The sequence below is a fragment of the Cnephaeus nilssonii genome (genome assembly GCF_951640355.1).
Source record: "Cnephaeus nilssonii genome assembly, chromosome: 6".
Classification (NCBI taxonomy): domain Eukaryota; kingdom Metazoa; phylum Chordata; class Mammalia; order Chiroptera; family Vespertilionidae; genus Cnephaeus; species Cnephaeus nilssonii.
In genome coordinates, this window is record NC_137077.1 from 88,804,880 (window position 1) to 88,827,238 (window position 22,359).

Sequence of the window (22,359 nt, forward strand, 5' to 3'; positions counted from 1 at the left end):
AGTGAAGCCTCTGCCCTAGATGCCTGCAGCATGCAGAACCTGGAGATCGGAGAGTCACAGTAAAGGACAATGGGTATACATGGGCGCATCTGTCCCCGGGCCCAGCCGCGGCACTGGAGGTCGCTCGTGGTCAGCGACAGCAAAGACATTGTGAAGGGCTCACAGAGCAGAGCTGAGCAGCTGGAGGTCATCTGTCCAGTGTCAGGGCCACCTGAGCCCTGGCGAGTTCCCCAATCTTCAAGGCAGAATTTAAAACTCTGGTTTTCGAGTGTGTAGTCCTGCAAACAGTATTCTCGTCACCGTGCCGCAGATCGAGGTGAGTTTTTTCTCGCTCGCTCTCTGCAGCTTCCCCCGTGTGCTAACGCATTTTGTAGTCATTAGATACAGATGTTTCACACAGCTGTCCCTTGAAATCCAAGTCTACTGTGAAATCGAGGTCTCGCTGCAGAGAAGGAGCAAAGGGTCACAGCGTCAGTGTGGTGAGAAGTGCCGGCCCCACGCCCCTCCCCGCAGGCAGATGGATGGGCAGCTACTATGCTCCTAAGGTTTGCTGGCTAAGGAGTTCCCACCAACAGCCCTCGGGAATCTATTTTGGTGCCTCATTATCCTCACAGGAAGTTCTTTGATTCCTAACCTAAATCCTTCCTGTCATAATAGAAACTGTTTCCTCTGATTTCATCCTGGGAGAATATAGAGTGGGGTGGGTGAGTCTCCTGTGGCATATCCTGCCAGGCATTGCCTACAGCCAGGGTGGCTCAAACAGAGAGAATCACAGCGTCCCCAACCCACTAGGCCCACTGACAAAATGCAAACCAAACTTCTTCTGGGCCACCAGAAACTCTTATTTCCTTCTCAGCTCGTCCTAAATGAGGTGAAACCCATGGCAACAGCCTCCGTTCTCAAAGCCCCTCTACGAAGAGCTAGAGGCTGTGCTCCAGGCTTAGAGAGTCCAGGTGGGGAAGAAGGGGCTAGAAAAAAGTCTCAAATTCCCGAGCTTTTAGGAGCCAACCCTGGAGTCCTTCAGTAATGCCTAGTTAACTAGTACATCCAAGCCCAACTTCTTACTGCCTCATCTGGTAACTTTCCTGACTGTGCACAAGGCACTGAGTCACCTGGGTGAGTGGACACTGGGGCCAGCACTGTGGTCCCTTCTCTCTGACCCTTGCCCACACAGAGACCATCTTAGCACTCACCACATTTTTGGCATTTGGCTTCATGGAGATGGACCCATAGAGCTCTTCCCCCCTCCGGACGGTGAGGTAATCTTCCAGGTAGAAGACGGTCTGCTTCCAGTGGGTGTAGGGGGCATCAGGGGCTGAGGGGCAAAGGATGGGGAGGTAGGACAGAACAGTCAGAGAAGACGTCTCCAGAAGGGCTGCGGCTGGGACCCTGCCTGCAAGTCACTGGCTTTCCTCGGGACTCTGACCCCCACACAACACTTTTGTTGGGTCAGGTGCCAGCTCCGAGCCCACACCAGAACTCCTCCTCAGCCTCAGGGACCCCTCCTTCCATCAGATACCCACCCCTCAGGGCTGCGGGTCTTAGCTGTGGGTCATAAGAGAACAAGCTGATATTACAATTTCATACACTCTCACCAAGTAAACTTCCTAACACAAATGAATCTCAGAATGCCACTGTGTGTGTGTTTTAGTTCAATAGAGTGAAGACTTTCCAACAGTGTAGGGGAGAGATTCACAGAGTAGGACATCCTGTTTCCCCTTAAATGGTATCATTTATGCAAAACTCCACAGCTAACCCAGTTTCCCCACTTCCACTGCCAGCCCGGTCCTACAAATAGCTTTCCCTGCCTGCCTCGCTGCCCTAGAACCAAAATTAGTACCCTTGGCCCAGGCTTGCAGGGGTCTCAGCTGTGCTGACCAACTGGCTCAAATAGAAATGAGGGATGATTCTCTTTCCACCGCCCCAACGCTGGCCCAGAGCCCACACCTCCTGCATGATCCAAAGCCACGCTGATGCTTGCACCTCCTCTGTATTTGCCATTAAATCGCACACATCCCTCTCAGCACAGTATAGATTCCACAGCTCCGTGACAGGCGCAGCTAATGGGCCATCTTCCTCAGCAGCAGCCGTCCCTGGAACACTCTTCCCCCTGCTCCCTGCTCACCAAGCTCTCTCTCCCTCATCCTTCAAGGTCACTTTCTCTGTGAATCCCTGCCTGACCGCCTACCTGGACTAGGGCACCCTGAGCCTGTGTGACCAGGGTGTCTGTCATGGTGCAGCACAAATGTCTTTTTTGCCCACTTGTTTGTGCCCTCCCCAAGACTGTAATCTCCATGAGGGCAGGGACCCTGCCAGGCCTGCTCACTGTTATATCTTCAGTGCTTACCACCTCACGTAGTAGATCTTTAAGCACTGAACAAGTGATTTATTTGATATAAAACCAGACTAGATAGACATCCCATGAAGCTTCAATGCATCTAGAGATGCTCAGTTACACTGAGGGCTTTGAATCTAAGAACAATAGAAGATCCCATCTTATAGTCAGTTTCTCTTGCCCTTCAGGCACTTATCTTCCCCACCAGGATACAGGACTCATTAATACTGATTTCCTCTTTGCTTAGGACCAAAGTTAAAGGTGAGAAGACTTGGGGGAGAACATAAATGCCTTTTAAACACTACAAAAAGCTGTCACATGGAAAAACTCATGTGTGACCTTGGAGGAAGAACAAAGGTTAGCTGGTGGAAATTACCAGAAGGCAGACTTTAATTCACCAGAAAAAATTAGAACTGTATCGCAAGCTTATCAGCTACCTGGGGTCTACTGACTTGGGATTTATCATGCACCAAGTCAGACCAGGTGGCCTCTCACATCTTTCAAGCACCATTTGAATGGTGATGAAGACTTTGTCTTTCTTTGCCCTTTGCAATGAACTGGCTTGATCAAATGTCAGTGGTTTGGATTCAGACATGAGTAGCCTTCAGTGTGTGCATGTGGGAAATCGATGCAAACTCAAGGTCCTAGAGGGGGAGAGCAGCCTGAACATTTGGAAGGGCTTGAAGGAGGATCACGGGCATGCAATCTGTGACTCTCCGATCCTGGAACCCCAAACACATCCAGCCTTCCTGTCCTCTAGTCTAAGGCATACTGCTGTCTACAGACGAAGTGTGCCTGCCTCCAGCATCTTCCCTACATCTAAATAAATTGTCAAAAGACAGTCTCCAGTGTGTGTGGAGAAGAGCAGTGTATGACTGACAGCACTCTCACCCCCACTTCCACCTACAGCAGCTCAGACAGGTGTCTCTCCAGTTCTTATAGACCTTCAGGCAAGAGGATTCAAGCACCTTTCTTCTTTTACCTAGTCAGATGCCTCATGAGAATCCCAGAGACTTCACTGGCTCAGATTTGCCAGCCACCAAGCCTAGGAGTCTGACTCTGATGGTAGCCCCCGAAAATATGCCAGCCTTGGGTTGGAGGAAAGTGCTCTCCCCTGACATCAACATCAAAAGGTTAAGAACTTCCCCACGGTCTCATTTCCATGATGGGTTCATTAGCTATGGACTAATTAAACCAGTCTTCTCAGTCCTGATCCTCCAACAAGATGTCCAGAAGAAACTTATTAAAATTCAACTGTTTTCACTCTACTAGGGATTCGAATTCAGTATTTCTGGGGGTGAGAAGGGAGCAGGTTTGCCAAGACTTAAAAATCTCCCCCAGGTGATGCAGATGAACAGCCATGGCTGAGATCACTGAGCAAACCAAATGGTTCACATCTGATACCACCTTTTGGATGGATGTCAGTGGAAAGGACCTTAAAGTGGGCACAACAGACCCAGTTTCCAGCTTCCACTTTGCCACGTATTTGCACATGACCCTGGGGCTCATTTTCTACACCCCCAGACCATGGGACTCTGTGAGGATTAGATGGGATGAGAACAGGGAAAAGATACACTAAGGATGACCAAACCTGTTGTGCACAGTTTACTTCTGTTTTTCTGGCATAATTATTACTAGCTCTCTCTTTCACTCTCAAAGGTTTCCTTAATTGAAAGATAAATTATATTACCACCCACCCTATAACATAGTAAGCCTATGTTAGGGTGTTACTAAGCATTAGGTGGCTATTTCATCATTATGGAAAGTGATATATCATTTTACTTATCCATAAACTATGGCTCTGGCCTGCAAAGGTGGGCTTCTCTATTCTAGTGATCTAGATTCTAGAGTGTCCTGGGGAAGCATCCAGAAAGTTGCTGTGCACAAGGGCGAGCACTCACCACAGGGCTGTGCAGGATACCTGGCGTTCCTGTCAGTGAGCAAGTCTTTTCTTCTCCTCCCCTGCCCCCAGCTTTCCCTGTTATGAAGATAACCTTCATACTCAATATCTGGACCCCCTTTTCTCCTTCTCTGAGGCGTCTCTCCTCACAGTCTCTCTGGGTTCTGGATTATAGACAGCTTGTGTTTTGTATTTTGAAGTGGTTGTGACCAATACTGCCTGCAGGATTCCAAGTGTATATGCAGTCATCTATTCATCCATCCATCCATCCATCCATCCATCCATCCATTGATTCATTCAACAGACATCTATTCAAGATGCCTCTGATGTGCTAGATATGGTCCTAAATTTGGGGAGCAGCAACCAATACAGCCTTTCCCCCCCTCAGATCCTACCCTGTAAGTGAGAAGACAAGTCTGGCATGAGTTGTGATCACAGGGGCCATGGGAACAAATAGCAGGGGTTTCACAAGATTATTCCTGGTGCTTTTGGAAAAAGAGTGGAATCCTGCTTTCAGTTTCACTTCCCAATGGTTAAGTGGAATCTAATGCTCTTCCCATCATGAACCCAGAATTAATATTGATCCAGTTCTGTGCATCTGGGATCCTTAGAAACAGAAAGGAAATCCTCCTTGGTGTCAGAGTGCAGAGGGTCTGTGTAAAGCCCACTGCCAAACCCTTGCTAACTGGTAAGGACATCTGCTCTGTGCGGGAAGCAAAACCCCACGCTGACATCTCAGGGTGTCTGAGAAAGCAGCTAACCAATTTAATTTCCCCTGATAGCTGTGTATGTGGAAAGGCTGCAGCAGGAGGGATCCGTCAGCCAGCAGGCATGCAGTCAGAAGGCATACCGCAGTCAGGAGATGGAATTGCCTTTCCAGAGGACGTCAGCACTGGTGAGGCATGCTTGCACAAGGGCAGTGGTTTTCAACCTTGATCGTGCATCACAATCACTTGGAGAACTTAAGGCACAGATTCCAGTGCCCCACCTCAGAATGATTGACTCAGTAGGTCTAGTGGGGCCGGAGAATTTGCATTTCTAACAAATTCCCAGGTGATGCTGATGCTGCTGGTCCATGGACCACACTCGAGAGCTTCTGCTCCAAGACACAGGAAAGGAGGACTACAGGAAATCCAAATGTCCGTTCAGAACCTAAGTTCTGTGCACAGGGGAGGGGACATAATGCCATGACTGCGAAAGACAAAGAGGCATGCTCAGACCTTGAACTGGACCCAAGGTCGCAACTCACAGGTTGAGAACCGCTAGCAGGGTCGCCTAAGACCATCAGAAAACACAGATATTTACATTATGATTCATAACAGTAGAAAAATTACAGTTATGAAGTAGCAACGAAAATAATTTTATGGTTGGGGGTCACCACAACATGAAGAACTGTATTAAAGGGTCGCGGCATTAGAAAGGATGAGAACCACTGGTCTAGGTAAAACCTTCCTGCTCCATCCTGGCTGTCCCTACCCACCAAGAAGATGAGCTTGCAGGCTGCCCCTCGAAGAAGGGTAACCCCTGTACTGACCCAGACTGGACCTCTGGTTTCCCCAGGGCAGAGAGTGACAGTACTGGCCTGGCTGATGGAGATGAGAAAACCCTGGTATTGGCAATTGGGAGACACTGGTTCTGGAAAAAGCCCTTCTGTGAGGAATTAGATAAGTCGCTTGCTCTCTCTGACAACAAGTAAGAGAGGAACATTGTCACCAGGTCTTCTGAAGTGAATAAATCACATCCTTGAATTCTGGTACAGCCCACCAATTCCTGACACGTGCACACTAACCCCAACTGCATGCTCCCAGGTCCCAGGGTGACCCCACGTGAGTGGTGACTCTGAATACATCCCCATAGAGATTTGTGTGTTTTTTCTATAGAGATTTGTTTAAGATCTGCTATGATCCAAGCACTGCCATAGAAGCCAGGAGAGCAGAGACTAATGAGATGTGATCCGGACTCATAGGGAGACCAAAGATTGCAAAATGGGTGGAAATGTTGAATAAATGATGGCACGCCTTACATTGAATTTCTGTGCCGTTGTTTAAAAAAAGAAAGTAGATATCTCTGTGAGGCTATGGAAGTACCTCCAACACATCTTGTTAAATAAAGGAAAGGTAGCAGAAGGCAGTGTACGGTCTGAGCCAACCTGTGTTTTTTTAAATGCTGTAGTTTGATATTGTACTCTAGTTATGTAAGATGCCACCAATGTGGGGAGCTGGGCATAGGGTTCACAGAACTCTATGTGCTATATTTGCAACTTCCTGTGAGTCTATAATTATTTCAAATAAAAAGAATAAAAAAGGTATATATAGATATGGATGTGCTTGTGCACCATTGACATTTTTTGGAAGAATACAAAAGAAATCCTTAACAATATACGCCTCTGAGGTGTGAAACTGAGGTGAATGGGGAAAGGACTTTTTATGCCCTTTGGTTCCTCTTTGCTATTGTGTATAAGCATCACTTTAAACATGGCCATGACAGATCTAAGCACAGGGTGTTAGGGAACCCGAGGAGGACACCTAAGCTTGAAACAAGAGGGAAGGAGGGGATCAAGTACTACCGAGCTGACAGATGAGGCCTGTGATGGGGTGGGCCAGGTGAGAAGGTGGGGACAGGGGAGGTGTTATGAGTTAAATTGTGTCCCCCCAAAAATTCACATGCTAAACCCCTAAATGCCAATACCTCTTAATATGACTATATTTGGAGCTGGTCCTGTAAAGAGGTGATTAAGTGAAAATGAGGCCCTTATGGTGGGCCCTAATCCAATCTGGCCGGTGTCCTTTTAGAAGGATATTAGAACATACACGGACACCAGGGATATGTGCACACAGAGGACAGGCCACGTGAGGACACAGGGAGAAGGCAGCCATCTGGAGGAAAGGACATGACAAGAGCTTCTGACATAATGTAAAGACCCTCTTGCTCCCATGGCACACTGCGGTGGACACGGAGTTGGGGTATGCGAGGCAATTCCCAGAGACTTAAGCAGCCTCACTGAGTTCAGGGAACTGCAAAGTGCTTTGTGTGAATGGAACAGGGGTGGAAGGCAAAGCAAAGGATGGGTGAGAAATGAGGTTGGAGGAGGTGGGCTAGGGCCAGGTCTCCAAACCCCCACTTACCTGGCTAAGACATTGGGGCTTATCTGCTACAGGTAGTCTTTGGGGACCACTGCCAGGGAATTAATGAGGATGGACTGGGTGGACTTAGTGAAGAAAGCAGGACACATAGAGATGCCACTTGTAGTCTACTGAATCTGTAGTGAGGCATGGCAGGGGGTAGAGAAACCTAATTCCACTCTATTTTCTTACCCCCTCATAAAATATGCTCTAGAAATGCTAAATGAACAAATGTGCATTTGAAAAGGGGCCCAAACCCCTGCCTCTCTTCACTTAATGCTCTCTCATAGCTCTGGCCATGGCAACCACAATTTTATTTACCTTCTCCTTGTGCAGCCAAGAGTTTGGTGACATGCAATTTTCTCAGATTACTTCGCAGCTGCAGAAGGCTTAAAGATGCCAACTAAGGGCCCTTAGCTAATGCCCAGGTCCTTCCCCCAAGTTGGGGCCAGCCCAGTGTCACTCCCCACAATGCCTCAGTATGGGGGAAGGCTCACCTGTGGAAAACCCCATTTTCTTGTGGCACTTGGTAAATTCAATATTAAAATAGGTGACCAGGGCGTGGATGTAGTCATTGCGCTGGATCTGCAGGCAGAAGGCAGACGTGAACGACAGCTCTTCGGTCTTGACTGTGTAAATGTCCACCTCCTGCAGCCCAGAGAAGAGAGAAGGCCAGACACTTAGCACCTCCACCAGGGTTGTGTCCTAGTGGGCAGCTGCATTCTGCAGGGGACTACCTACTATACACTCTCCAGGGTGTCATTACTTAAGGGTGACTCCCCAGGCCCACCCCACCACCCTCCCTATGACCCCCTCCATCCTTTCTAGGGTAGAACAATGAGACAAACAGATATGAGTCAGAACCCAGGGGGAACAACATTAAAAGGGTAAATCTGTTGGTGGTGGGGGCTGATGGAGAGGGGAGGGGAGAGAAAAGAAGCTTCATTAGATGGAGCAACCCTAAACCCAACCCGAATGTCCTCAGAGTGGTCCACCTCAGCATCGTTATGTTCATCTAGTCACTAGTGGTTTTCACAGTGAGGTCCCAGAATGACAAGTGTGGGCATCACTTGGGAGCAAATTCTGAAGGGAGGGCATCCTAGCCCTACTGAACCAGAACAGCAACCTGTGCTTTACCATGTCCTCCCAGTAATGGGGGAACCAGACTCTCATTTCCAGATGTTTCATATTTATGCGACTGGCAGTAGGAGACAACAAGTATTATCACAAGAATGAGGACCCAAGCCTCCCCACAGTCATTGACTGAGCTAAAGGAAGTCCTGCTGGGCATTTATAACAAGTCTGGACAGTGAAAGGAAGAAAGAAAGGAAGAGAGAGAGAGAGAGAGAAAGGGTAAATAAGAAGTGAGTTTTTCAGTTCTGGCTGGAGAATGAAGAACTAATAATTCTAACAATTTCAGCTGGGAAGTGGTTGAAAATCAATCTTGTGTGAGGAGCTAGTGTAATAAAAGTTTGCACTGTGCTGTTCTTTTCTAAGTGAAGAATGTTGGCTGTTGTTTGCTGGCTCCAGTGAGACAGGGCAAACTTTTCAAGAGCCCAAAAGGCATCCAGGCAGCTTTCAGTGAGGTCTAAGGGAGGACTTCCCATGGTCGGAGTGTGTAGCGAGGATCTCTGTCCTGAGGACTGCAAGAGCCAGACAGCTGTGTGTCTGGGATGGTTCTCAGAGGAAACATTGGGAATACATGTTGGGAATGACAAAGCCTGTTGGACAGGGTCTGAGGGTGGGAAAGAAAAGCAGGGAAAAGACAAAGTAAGGTAGCAGAAATGCCCTTATCTCTACATATTTCCAGGGTAAATAAGCGAAAAGCAGATGTGATGCACCTGGGGACCTTCAAAGAGAAGTCCTGCCTCCAGGGGACAAGGAGGAGGAGGTGTGGTCAAGGGAGCCAGCGATCAGAGCCCTGTGGTGTCTGGGGTGAGCAGCTTTAACATCCCCGGGGGAGCTGAGCTCTGACTTATTAGTTGGGAAGAGGTGGGACTACAGGTTTAAGGGAATGTGGGAGCCCCAATAACGTTAAGAACTAAGGGAATGATGAGCCCTGGGTTGGGCATGCAGAAGTAGAAAGCCAGTCCCCTGAATCCAATGCAAGAGCCCCTCGGAAGCATTCCCAGGAAGTGGCCATCTGGTGCTTGCTTGAACACCTTAGAGATGATGCATTCACTACCTACCAGGCAACTGATTCCATTTCCTAACACCTCCAATTGGTGGATCCCTCTACGTAATGAATGAGAGCCTACACCAGTCTCTGTAATCTCCACCCACAGAATAGGCTGAATGCCTGTTCCAGCTCACACCAAAACCTTTTCTTCTCCAACTGCCTCTGTTTTTCCATTTGCTTCTCCAAAGTCATGCTTTCTGACTCCTTCATCAGCCTCTGACCTCAAAGAGCACACTGCTGGCTCTTCCCGCATTTAGTTGGCCAACCTCCTCCCCCAACTTCATCCCTCTCACCTTCCTTTGTCCTTTCTTCCTGGGGCCCAAGTGCAGGAGCCCTCCATTACATGTCATTCTGTTAGTTTGGGCCATCATCCCCGTTCAGGAAGTCTGTTTAGACTCAGTGCCTGTCAGCCTTCATGTTGATCATTATCCTTCCTGGCCACGTGTTGTCCACAGGTTCCCTCCGGCTCAACAACTCTTAGAGCAAGCTGTGCTGACCATATTTGTATTAATGGCATCAGCACAGTCCACCAGGCTCCCAGTGCCTACACTCACTGACTTTTCCATCTCCTTCTTAGTCAGGGCCAGCTAGCCAGGCTCCAGGCTCTTTCCAAGGTCTGTGGCATTTTTTTCTCTGTCCCCTCTGCCACGAGCCTAGCCTGGTCTTTTTACCCTACTTCTGGCTCATCCCAGCAGCCTTACCACCTTTGTCTTGCCCCTGCCATTGGACTGGAGCTCTGTACTGACAGAGGCTACACCTTACTGGTCTGTGTACCCTTGCTGTGTGACATAGCACCTGACAGGTCTCCTATGTGACAATTGTCCTCCCTTTCCCAGGTCTCTCCTTTATACCAACTGACTAATCTCTCAGATCCATTCAGACTGTGCTGCTCCCTGCATCCAAAACCTCCCATGAGTCCTCATGGCTTAGCTAAAAATATCCAAACATATTGGCCTGAACACAGGAGGGGAGAACTGGAAAGTGGGCTCTGTGACACATCTAGACCTGGCTCTTTTCCTTTTGTCACTCCTCTCACTTCACACACACACACCACCCATCTATCAGGAATTCTATCCCTATAGGGTCTTGCTCTCAGCTGTCCATCAACCAAATGTCAACTATCAACAGTATTAGCTGACAGTGTTCACCAGGTCCTGCAGACATTTGCATCTTAATGGGGACCTATGAAGGAATAAAAGCCTCCAAAACAGAAATAATGGAGCTATACATTAAAATGGTGCCAATGGAGGCAGTGGGTCTTTAGGAGTGGGGGTTGGGCCATCTGTGAGAGTGGGATCAGCTGTGGCTGGGCTTCTGAGACATGGATGCCCTCTGGGCTCAACTCTCCTCTCAGATCCCAAGTCTATAGAATCAAACGCAGTTATCCTGGCTCCCCAAAACCCAGACCCCCTTGCTGGAAGGTTGCTTTCTTTTCACAGCAGCAACAGCATCTCTGAGACCCCTGGGAGACCCCATGACTTGGCCTCAGGTGACCCCATGAAGTGGAGGGCTCCGCAGGCATTAATTACTCAGAAGAGCCCCTGGTTGCTGCTATCCCCACCACTAAACAATGTTACAAATGGTTGTCTCAGAGCAGAAGTCTGGTCAAAACAGAGTCTTAATTATAATAAAGTGTCACACTCTGCAGCGTTAATAGCATGAAAATAGCAATTAAGTGTGTGAATAAGGGCAAGTGTTTTCCCAACAGGCTCAGCAAGACATTTGCTTAGCACATTAGCAAGATAGCTGCTGGAGGGGCGCTCCTGGTGGAGGAAGCAACCACAGCCAGTCCCCAGCCTTCTCAGAGGTCAGGGAAGGGGAAGGGGAGGGGCAGGACTGCAGCTCAGAGCTCCAGTCCTGACACCTCCTCACAGCCTCTCTGCCCCTCTGTAACAAGGTAGTAAGGAGCTAGGAAAATTCCAGAGCAGGAGGAATAGGGAAACTGAGACAAGAAAATTAAACAAGGCCTAACAGCTTTACAGACAATTTGCAGCAAGATCTTATCTTTCCCAGTCAAGGAGCTTGAGAACAAATGACTAATGTTTCTCCTCTCTCACCAGAGAATACATGGCTTAAATCAACCTGGAACTGCTAAGGCAGGAGGGGGGAAGGGGGAAGAAAAAGGGGAGAGTTCATCTCACCCACCAAAGAAGTCAGCCGTCTCAGGGAAAGGGGAGCATAGGGGGAGTTTTATCTCACTCCTTAAACCAGGGGTGGGGAACCTTTTTTTTCTGCCAACGGCCATTTGGATATTTGTAACATCATTCAGAGGCCATACAAAATTATCAACTTAAAAATTAGCCTGCTCTATTTGGTCAAACACTTAATTAACTCACCCCTAATGCCTTGGCAGGGCCAGACCAAATGATTTCATGGGCCTTATATGGCCCTCAGGCCGGACGTTCCCCACCCCTGCCAAGCCGGCAGTCTCAGGCTTGTCAAGATAAAACTGTCAAATGTTTCTCATAAATTCTAGGAAAGCCATAAACAAAGAAAAAGGGAGACCTTGAAGCTAGTCTGTACCAAGATGCCCAGCAGAGGAATTTTAAAACCGGTGGACAGAAAAGCACAAAAAGCCAAACCTCTACTAGGCGGGGCTCCTCAGATTAGCTGAGAGCCATCTGTGCTTCATAAACCAGTGGTATTTTGATAGATTCGCTTGCCTTGAATCTTTAATAAATTAACTTGCTTTCTTTCTTTAATTTATTCGCTTTACTACAACACAACTGTCTGGGGTCGCTCATTTGAATTCTTTCCTATGAGACTGACAAGAACCGAGGAGGGGACAGCCCTCCTTCAACTCAGGGGGCTGTTCAATAACACCTTTTCTGGTACTTCTAGTGCCTGTAACACCTCCTTCACTGAGTCCGGCTACTTTCCCCTGGCTGCACTCAGGTGCTACCAAAGGGAAGTCCCTTGCTGGTTCCTGGGCGGAATGAGGCAGAGGAAGGAAGCTAGGGTGCCTGGGCAGATGGAAACAGGCCAGTCCACAGTGTGACCAGCAGATGTACAGTGTCACACCTGCAGGTCAGGGACAGAAAGCCACCTGGGGCCCACGCATACTGAGGAATTTTATCACGAAGCTAAAGCCATGACAAACAACTGCCTAATGGTCAAATAGAGCTGCCACGTGTCATTTTGACAAATATAGTTGTACAGTGAATTCTATCTATTCCACAATAGTTACAGAAATGTTTGCACTATGGTGAGCATGTTTCACAGGGTACTTTCCTGGTTCTTGTTTGGGACACCTGAAGGGAGAGGGGCTGGTAGGAAGAAGTACTTTGACCACAATCAATCCTGCTTGGACTTGGAACTGGCTGCATAAAGTAGTGAGAACTGTGTCAGTGGAGAGTCTGAGACTTAGACCCAAAGCCAAATCTCTTAGATAGAATGTTATGAGAGGGAGACAGAGTCTGTTGAGACCTGTGTGAGGCTCATCTCGTTTTATTTGCTCTCAGGGGTGGTTCTAAATGCCGCAGTGACGCTATGAACCAAGGGTTGTGGTAGTAGGAAGACCGTGTCTGGGGACAAAGAACATTTCTCATCTGTCAGATCAGCAGTTTGCATTAGTCCTTCAGAAGCTTCCTCTCCTCCCCAGTGGCCCTGCGCCCCCTCCCCTTCATGCACTGTAAATGCCCCAGTCCTCCACACCAATATTTCCAGAAAAGAGGTGATATGTACAGGACATAGCAGGCAAGTATGTTTTAGCAAGATTAGGGCTGAGTGGGCTGATGAATACTTACATAAATGAATCCAGATTTTTAAATAAAAAAATCAGCTTGAACCATATGAAATTAATGTCTTCCTAGCTTTTAAAAAATCACATGTCAATAGTTTATATGACTCAACATAATATATTAACATATATGCATGCAAAGACTTAGCAAAAGGACTGGAAAGCTCAATCCAATGTGTGAACAGTGGTCCCTCTAGGAGGAGCATGCGCTTGAAAGGAAGGGGAGGTCAAGGGGAGCTTTGCGTTTTACTCTATCAAATTTGGCTTGTTTGCATATTCAATAATAATGAGAACACACTAGGGATTGATATCATGGGGATGCTGACCAGGAGTTCTGCATCTGCACTGAAGAAAGCTTTGGGGGGGAAATATTAGGTCATGTATGAACAAGAACACTCAGGTGGGTATTGCTGTCTGAACATCCCACGTGTGCTAGGGCGTGGGAGTGTAATGACGATTACACAGCAGATTTCGGTACTGGATTTCTTTTGTAAGAGGGCCATTCACCTTTGAATGGAGTAGTTTACTCAAACCTGAACAGTCCCTCCTGCCTGCAGGATGTCCTCTCCTCTATTACCCCCTGCCCCCAACACCACCAAGGGACAAGTACTGACTCCCTTCAATCAGCTGTGCCACTGTGGACTCCAGTTTCTCTCCATATGACTTTTTGACTGGTCATCTTGTGATGCCAAAGGCTCTGGCTAAGGTGTTCTTGACACCAGGCTGGAGCCGGGCAAAAGCTGGCAATGCCTTATTCCAGGCCCACCACTCTCCAGGGTGGTAGAGATGGGTTCCTGGCATGCCTACAGGGTGGCACAGCTGGGTTCCCAGCATGTCCAGGCCCAAGAAAGATGAGTCTGCAGACCTTTATTAAACAGGCATTGGTCACCACTTGCTTTGGGTCCACGATGTCCACCAGGGGCTCCTTCATGGCAACGTCCCGGATGCAGCTCATGTCAAAGCCATAGACATTCTCCCACCCTGAGGGAACAGAGCAACACATGAGGGCCAGCAGCAGGACCCCCCAGAAGTCTCCCAGACCCTCCCAAGTACCACAGCAGGGCATGCCCAAGAGGGTGAGGGGCAGCCCGTGCTCCCCTGCATCAGAATAGGAGAAGAATGGCTCATCTGGGTGCAGAGCTTTGCAATGTGCCAAATGCTCATTCACACTATCTTATGTGTACAGGTCCCTCGTTATGGTTAGAAAAACTAAAGCTCAGAGAGGCTGGGAAACTTCTCTAGGGTCATACAGCTAGAATGCTACAGGCCTAAGAATAGAATCCAAACTACCTGTCTTCCTACACCTACTTTCCTGTCCCCATCTCTGAGCTAGCAGAGTCTCCTCTGAACTTTCTTACCTGCACCCACATTTCTATGTCAGTGCCTTTGCTCCAGCCATTCTGCACACCTAAAATGGCCATCTCTCTCCCTTCTCCTGTCCCCACTCACTGAACCTTCAATGCAGCAGAGAGAAACTTGGGCGTGTAAAGTAAAAGAGGCTACAGTTTGAATCTCAGCACCACCACTTATTGGTCAAGCCTTGTGCAAACTCCCTAACCTCCCTGAATCTCAGTTTTCTTAACTGCAAAATGAGGGGGGTGTCCATGAGCGTCTTTACCTCTCTCACATGCCATGATGTTCTCACTAAGGAGCTCTCCCATAAGAAATATCTCCAAGGTGGGGCACACACCACCCCAGTGGTGCTCGGTGGCCCCTTGGGCAGCTCATAAGATGCTTTGAGAGGAAGAAAGTTTTAGGGTTCAGGATTGGTGAGTAAATGAATGCAAGTCTGATGGCCCAAGATCACCCTTAAATGATGATAATCATTGTGATCACTGAGTGACCACCAAGCCCAGGCCAGATTCTTCACTTCCGCTCCCCGGAAAGCCCATGGGGATAGATACTTGTATATGTCAGATGAGGAATTAGGGCTGGAAGAAGTTGGCATCTGGCTCACATGCAGTATTTGGCCCAATGTCACTCATCAGGGAGATGGTGGCACTAGGTTTCAAACCCAGCTTGTCCCCTGACCGTGCAGCTGCACTGAGCCAATGTGACAGCACTGGGAATACAATTTCCCTCCGCACAATGCAGAGGGTGGCTTGCAGAGGCCTCAGTTACTAGGCAGCTGAACTCTCCGTTTACAGACAGGCTTAGAAATGCATTGAAGGAGAGATGCTTTGTTCTAAAATCTTTCAGGATTAAATTTTTTACAATGTTCATCAAATACATGGTATCTTAGGGAACTATGTCCCTGTGTGTTTGGGAGAGGGGGTGTGTGGGGAGGGAACGAAGAACAGCCAGTGAGAGCTGTGTTCCTTTGACTCACGCTTTTCTAAGGCACATAAAGACCTTCCTCAGGGGGAAGAGGCAGAGAACATAACCGTCTCCCAGAGGGTGAGCACTGGTGAAAGTCTGGCTTGAAGATAAGATGCCAGTCATACCCCATTAAATCACCCGAGGCTGGTGCCAAATTCCCAATTGAAACCTGCATTGGGAGAAGGAAGCTGCTCGGTCAGCCACAGGACCTGCACCAGACTCCCCTCTGGAATCTGGAAATACCTACCCATCCCCTCCCAGAGAAACTTTCTCACGAAGACACACTGCCTTTGTCTGGAATCCTTCCTTAAGAGCCTGCGCCACGCTCCTGCTCTTACTCTCTCGCGGCTGTGGCATAAGTTGAATTTAGTGCAAGTGTTGGGCAAATACCTGAGAGAGTCTGTGCATGTTATAAAGGCCTGGGCTTTGGAGTTCAAATCTGGGCTCTGCCATTTATTTGTTGTGTAACCTTCACAAGAATTTAGCCTCTCAAAGAGTTGCTTTCTTCTTCTTTAAAATGGAGGTGATGATAACTTCGGTTGTTATGAGGATTAAACGTGATAATAAACATACAAAGCGTAAGGCAGTGCCTGTAGAGAGAGGTTGACAGATAGTGGTTGTCATTATGTGGTTGGAGCGTTGGCTTTGCCACCATTCGAGCTGTGTGACCAGGGGCAGATCAATCTTTTCCCTGAGCTTATTTGTAAAATGGGGAGTTTGGTTCACTAGTTCTGTGTTCCACAATCATCTGGGACACTTTTAAAAATACAGATACCTGGGCCCAACCAGATCTACTGACTCGGGATCCAAAAAGCTGTAACTTTACAAATCCATACAGGCAATTCCAACCACAGTGTGGAAACTTTGTGTTAGATAACCTTTAAAGTTCCTCCCAATCCTCCAGGGATGAACTTGAAGTCTCACGGCTTTGAATAAACCCTTTCCAGCCATTCCTCACCGTGGGACCCTCCTGTATCCTCAGTACTTACTGCATAGCTTCTGGCTCAATACAGACCCACATATAATGCTCTTTCATTCCCAAATATTTAGTGTCCATACTGCTTTACAATATCCTGTGTTTTAGGTGTGTGTTTTTTTTCAGGGGTTAGTTCATTTCTTATGTCCCCAGCTAGACTATACTACCTTCAGTTATTCAGGAGACAGATCAGCCAGGACATTAGATTTTTCCCTCTCCTTTCTGCTGACCATTCATTTCCCAAAACCTCCTTGAACATAAGTGGAGCAGAGATGGGAGACAATGCAAATCAAGCAGATTAATTTTTGTTGCAATTCTGTCTTATCTATCAAATGAGTGAATGTGGAGTAAGGTCCATTTGCTACCAGGAAATATTGCTATTAATTTTCTGGTGATTTAAAAAATAACATCAGAAAGATCTGTGAACTTTTGTTTAAGGATTGAGACAAACTCTTTAAAAGAGCTGCACCGTGGTGCAATGAATGTAACTGAAGCAACAATGAAGCCCAGGCCTACCAAAACTACATACTAAGTTGACTCAAATCACCACTTTAATAGCTCAGTGGAGAAAAAGACATGTTCTTTCCTGGGAATACATATTATTCATCTATCTCTACTATTCTTTTACTATTTCCAGCATTAATTAAAAAATTACCAAACACATGAAAAAGGAAAATTATGTTCCATTACCAAAAGGAAAATAGTCAATAGACTCAAAGGTAGCTCAGATGTTGGAATTATTGAACAAAGACTTTAAAGTATCTATACTAAATATGTTTTAAAATCTACTGGAAAATCATGCACAAAAGATACAGAATTTTATTGATGAGATGGAAACTATACAAAAGAGACAATGAAAATGCTAGAAATGAAAATCACAGTATCAGAGACAAAGAAATCTTTCAATGAGCTTATTAGCAGAAAGGATACATCCATTAGAGGAAATAATGAATAAACTTAAAAACAGGTCAATAAAAATTATCCAAACTTAAACATATAGAGGAAAATGAACAAAAAAATAGATCACCCAAGATCAGTGGAACAATATCAAACAACTTCTAGCATATGTGTAATTGGAGTCCCTGAAGAAAATTTAAGAGAATTAGGCAGAAAAAAATATTTGTAGAGATAATAGCTGAAATTTTCCCTAAACTAATGAAATCATCAGCCCACAGATCCCAGAATTCCATGGAACCCTAAGTGGGATAGAAACAAACAAACAAACAAAAACAACATATCTAGACACATCAGAGTCAAATTGATGAATATCAAAATAAAGAGAAAATCTCAAAAGCAGCTGGAGGAGAAGAAATGTGAAGTACTGGAGAACAAATTTCGCATTTCATTGGCAAGCGCTGTAGCTCCATCCTCCCTCCCAACTCTGGCCCAGCAATTTGAGTTTCTTTCTCGGGCTAATGGGACCGCCTCAGAGAACAAAGCAAATGTCACCAGGTGCCACTGACAGCTTTCTCCTCTAGACAGAAGGAAAGGTGTTTACAATCGTTTTATGTATTTTAGGCTCTTAGGAACAAAGTCAACTCCTTGTATAAATTAGGCCAGAGCCAGAGGCTAGAGCTCTGGATTTTGGAGGTAAAAGCGGAGGAGAAACCATGCACAGCAACTGAGCCCTTCCAGAGGTCCTGCCCTCCACCCCTCCAGCTGCAGGCCCCACTGGCTCAACAGGAGGCCTTCCTTTTCATCTTTTTCTCATAAGCCAGGAAGCGGGTGTCCATCCCGCTGACTCTCAGCAGTTTGTAGATTCATGTATTGGTTGAGATTCATGTATTGGGTAAGAATTCAAACAGAATACTTACCATGTTTCCTTCAAAATTTGAGAGTCTATAACTCTACTCTTGCCAAATTATAGTAGAAATTTTTAAAAAATGATTACTCCTTTCTCAAGTTTAAACAGTATGCCTTGCATATTCCTCTGTGGATTGCTTTTATTCCTTCATTTGTTTACTCATTCATTCACTCAACAAAATATGTATTGTGAGCCTAGCACAAGCTACAAGCCAGTCATTTGTCTCACTTTCTATGTTCTCTAGTAGTTGGTAAGCAAACTGAGAGCAGGTTCTGTATCTACTCATTCTTGTGTTCCCATGTTGCATGTGGGTGAGAAAGGAAATGAGAGGAGAGAGAGGAGAGGAGAGGAGAGGAGAGGAGAGGAGAGGAGAGGAGAGGAGAGGAGAGGAGAGGAGAGGAGAGGAGAGGAGAGGAGAGGAGAGGAGAGGAGAAAGATGGGAAGGGAAGAGGAGGGGAGGAAAGGGAAGGTGGGGAGAGAAGAGGAAAGGAAAGGAAGCTGTTTTCCTAACAATTTATTTTCTGAAAGAACTGGGCATGTTTCACTCTCCTGCCCCACTTCAGATTTTTCTTCTTTAGCTGGTTCTTGAGCCAAATGAAATTTGCTTACAATTGTTCCCTTAGCAACCAGCAACCTTTGTGCTTTACTTTTGATTTAGAACTCAGAGTAACGAAAATCTTCATTTATTTAAAACAGATTTCTAAATGGGTTTGCCTGCTTTACTAAAAACAAAAACATATCATTTGAAAACACATTTAAATAGAAAACTTAACTGTATTTTAAATTGATTTTAAATGTGTGTTTAATTTTTTTTCTGTTTCTGTGTGTGTGTGTTTTACATACTCCAGAGCAAGCATTCCACAAGAGAAAATGGGGCTGAGTGTCAATTTTTTTTTTCTTTCCCAGAAGCTATAAAAATTGCAACAGACAGTGCAAGGCTCAATCACATGATCTCCAGTTCTGGGCTGGCACCTGGGTAGCCGTAGTGCCCCTAGTACCTCGCAGGGCCAGCCCGGTCCTCTTCTGGCACCACTTGCTCATTAAAAGGTGCACATGCCAGAGGTTCCCAAACACAACCCAGGGATGGGAGGAGGAAAATATATGTTTGCTTTTAAACCACGTGGAAGTTCCTTAAAGAGCTGTGCCCAGGGTCGGAGCTCAATAAATACTTAAGTGCACGTGAGAATGAAGACTACCCTGGGGGTTCTCCTCAGAACACTGCTCGGTGCAGTCACACAGCAAGAACTCCAAGAGTAGTGTTATAATGCAGCTCCAGGGCACATGTGCCCTATTTAGACATACATTTGATCAGTATTCAGAGTTGAGTTGTTTCTGCAACCTACCATGACAGCACATTTGTCCCAGATTCTGAGCCACTGGAGGCCAGAAAGCTTAGCAATCGGCCAGAGCCAGGAGCAGAAAGGGGCTTAAAGAGCGACAGTTCAGAGACTAGACCAGTCTGGTGCCACAGAGCACCAAGAACTGCTGTGTCCTTCGATATGCATCATCTCACTTTATCCTCATGACAGGTCTATGGGATTGGTGATATTACCTCTAACTTGGGCTCAAGGATGTTAGATAATTTACTCAAAGTGACCCAGGGAGGATTTGAACTCAAGGCTGGCTGATCTCAAAGCATAACCATCTAACCTAGGCCACCCTACCTCTGAATCCTGTCAAATGTTAGAAATGATGCCCGATTGGCTGAAGAGAGAGGGCACAGAGCCTCAAACCGTCCATTTCTGCCTTCTTCTGAACCTCAACATCATGCTTTGATGTTATATTTCCAGAAGGGTGTGAACACACACAAACACACACATTCCATAGCACAGTCCAGCTGAGGTCTCATCAGTGGCACTAACAGCTATTAAAGGCATCTTGTGAATCAATTTGCTGAGCTATTGAATCTCGGCCTCTCAGGGCAAGAGGCATTTATCATCTGCTCAGTCTGTGACCCTCCACAGTCATCTTGCCAAAGAGGGCTGGACGACTGGAGGGGCAGGAACTGCTGGGTTCATCGGATTTCTGGAGTTTCTGCCTTGTGCTTTGGGCTGAATTATGTGTGTGTTACTTGTATGAGGGGTGCTTTGCTGCTTTGTCGTGTTTAGTTCTGGTTTGGGAGATGTGGCCATTTCTAACCTTATGAAAGGCTAGGAGGTGTGGTATAACCTCATTGAGAACCAGAATTGTTTCACTGAGAAATTTTATCCTTTAAATTAAATAGAACAAAACAGTCCTTTTAGGACAAGATAAAACAATGAAGATATTTTTTGGCTTTTTTTAAATCTAAGAGAACAACTTTTCAGCTGATAAAGCATTATGAATACAGATTTGGATATGAGACTCTCCCACAACAAACACACACACACACACACGCGCGTGCGCGCGCACACACACACACATGCACACATGCGTGCACACACATGCACACACGTGCACACGGCAATCTCCATCTCTTCCCACCCCCATTGCTTCCCCAAAGAACCACAGAGGAGAATACATATTGTACTTAATGTGAAGAAGAATGGATATCATTTTGGTAAGTTTGAGTAGTATGACGGCAGGAGTCAGGATGGTTGGCCTGGCTAAAGATCTGGCATTTCTGACCCCTGTGGTGGACTTTGGGAATAACTTACTGACTTCCAGCCTGCTATTCTTTGCAAAAGCTCAGCTTCTGCGGTTTTAACTTATTTTTCATTAACATTGCATTTATTTTCTCCCCCGGGACATTTATCTTATACCAGCCATATTGTTTATTTTCCCTCTGCAGACCTGCCACCTTTGGGACTAAAGGAAAAGATTGCAGAGAGAAGAAGCCAGAAAGGCTCAGGTGAACTCTACAGACATAGCAGTATGTTTATAAACTAGCTGCGCATCTCAGGCCCATTGAAGTGCCTCCCACCCTAAACACAGAGGGGTGGGGTGGGGGGAAGCCCAACAGAGAACGAAAGGTGACTTACAGTGGATTTTGAAGTCCTTGTACTGTCTGTCTTCAATTGCTACCACGTACAAAGCTGCCCGGTCTGGAAACATAAGCCCTCCAGGTTTCTGTTGATGAATTGTGGGGAAATGGGTCTCGTAATCTATTCACCTGACAAAGACATCACATTTTGAACTGCACATAGAGTTACTAGACAGGCATCTCCTTGCCAACATTTCTCATTCAGCAGACTGTCACCTTGGCCATTTAGGGCTCAGCTGGCAATGCTCACTTTTTATTTTGGAGTAAGGAGAATTGAGGGACCCAGATGGAAACAATAAAGCAAATAAAGTGGGAGAAGGTAAGTCCACTGAGGAACAGTGGAAGATGGTATGACCTTTTAGCCTAGAGAAGCCAAGGTCAGAAGCACTCTCGGCTCTCTGGCAGCCATGCAACCCTAAGTATTTGTTGACTAGAATAGACTTTTGTCTTGACAACACTGAATGGGTTTCAACTGTGGTGAAAGAAGCCAAGGTTAGACCTACAGGAGAACATTGTGACAGTTAGACATATTGGGCCCAGGGACATCATTCTGTTCCCTGAAACAGACCTTGTTTAAAGAGGGATGACTGGAAGAGGTTATCTTCTAGCCCAGGTCCTCATATTCTTCTAGGCTGTAGGTCAGGGGTAGAACAGCAAGGTAGCCAGAGACCAATAAGGGGAGAGCATGCAGGACACTTACCAGCCACTTGTCCCTGGCAAAGATGACCGTGTTGAGCATTGACTCATAGAAGAGACAGTAGCCCATCCACTCGCTGATGATGATGTCTACCTTCTCCACAGGCAGCTCCACCTCTTCCACTTTACCCTTAAATATGGTGATGACTGGAAAATACGAACCCCAAGTCCACACTTTGCAGGGCTCGATCTAAGGGTTTTAGCCTGGTTCTGATTCTACGTTTAGGGTGGGACATACCTCACCCTTCACCATGCTAATTTATACAAAGTGAATTGAAAGCTGCTTGCACATTTTCTCCCTAAAATCTATTGAGCAGTTACTATGTG

At 46.5% G+C, this 22,359-nt stretch overlaps 1 protein-coding gene across 2 annotated transcripts in view; it reads right to left on the bottom strand.

Moving 5' to 3' along the window:
* Positions 1-358: 358 nt before the first annotated feature.
* Positions 359-22,359, bottom strand: part of PRMT8 (protein arginine methyltransferase 8) — a gene marked incomplete at both ends in the record, with an annotated part of 83,574 nt that continues 61,573 nt past the window's right edge. For both annotated transcript variants that reach the window (XM_079775700.1, XM_079775699.1), the window contains 6 exons: positions 359-442; positions 1,194-1,315; positions 7,855-8,005; positions 14,141-14,256; positions 21,335-21,422; positions 22,037-22,179. In XM_079775700.1, coding sequence (XP_079631826.1) covers positions 359-442; positions 1,194-1,315; positions 7,855-8,005; positions 14,141-14,256; positions 21,335-21,422; positions 22,037-22,179 — 704 coding nt within the window. The remainder of the gene's footprint in view (positions 443-1,193; positions 1,316-7,854; positions 8,006-14,140; positions 14,257-21,334; positions 21,423-22,036; positions 22,180-22,359) is intronic.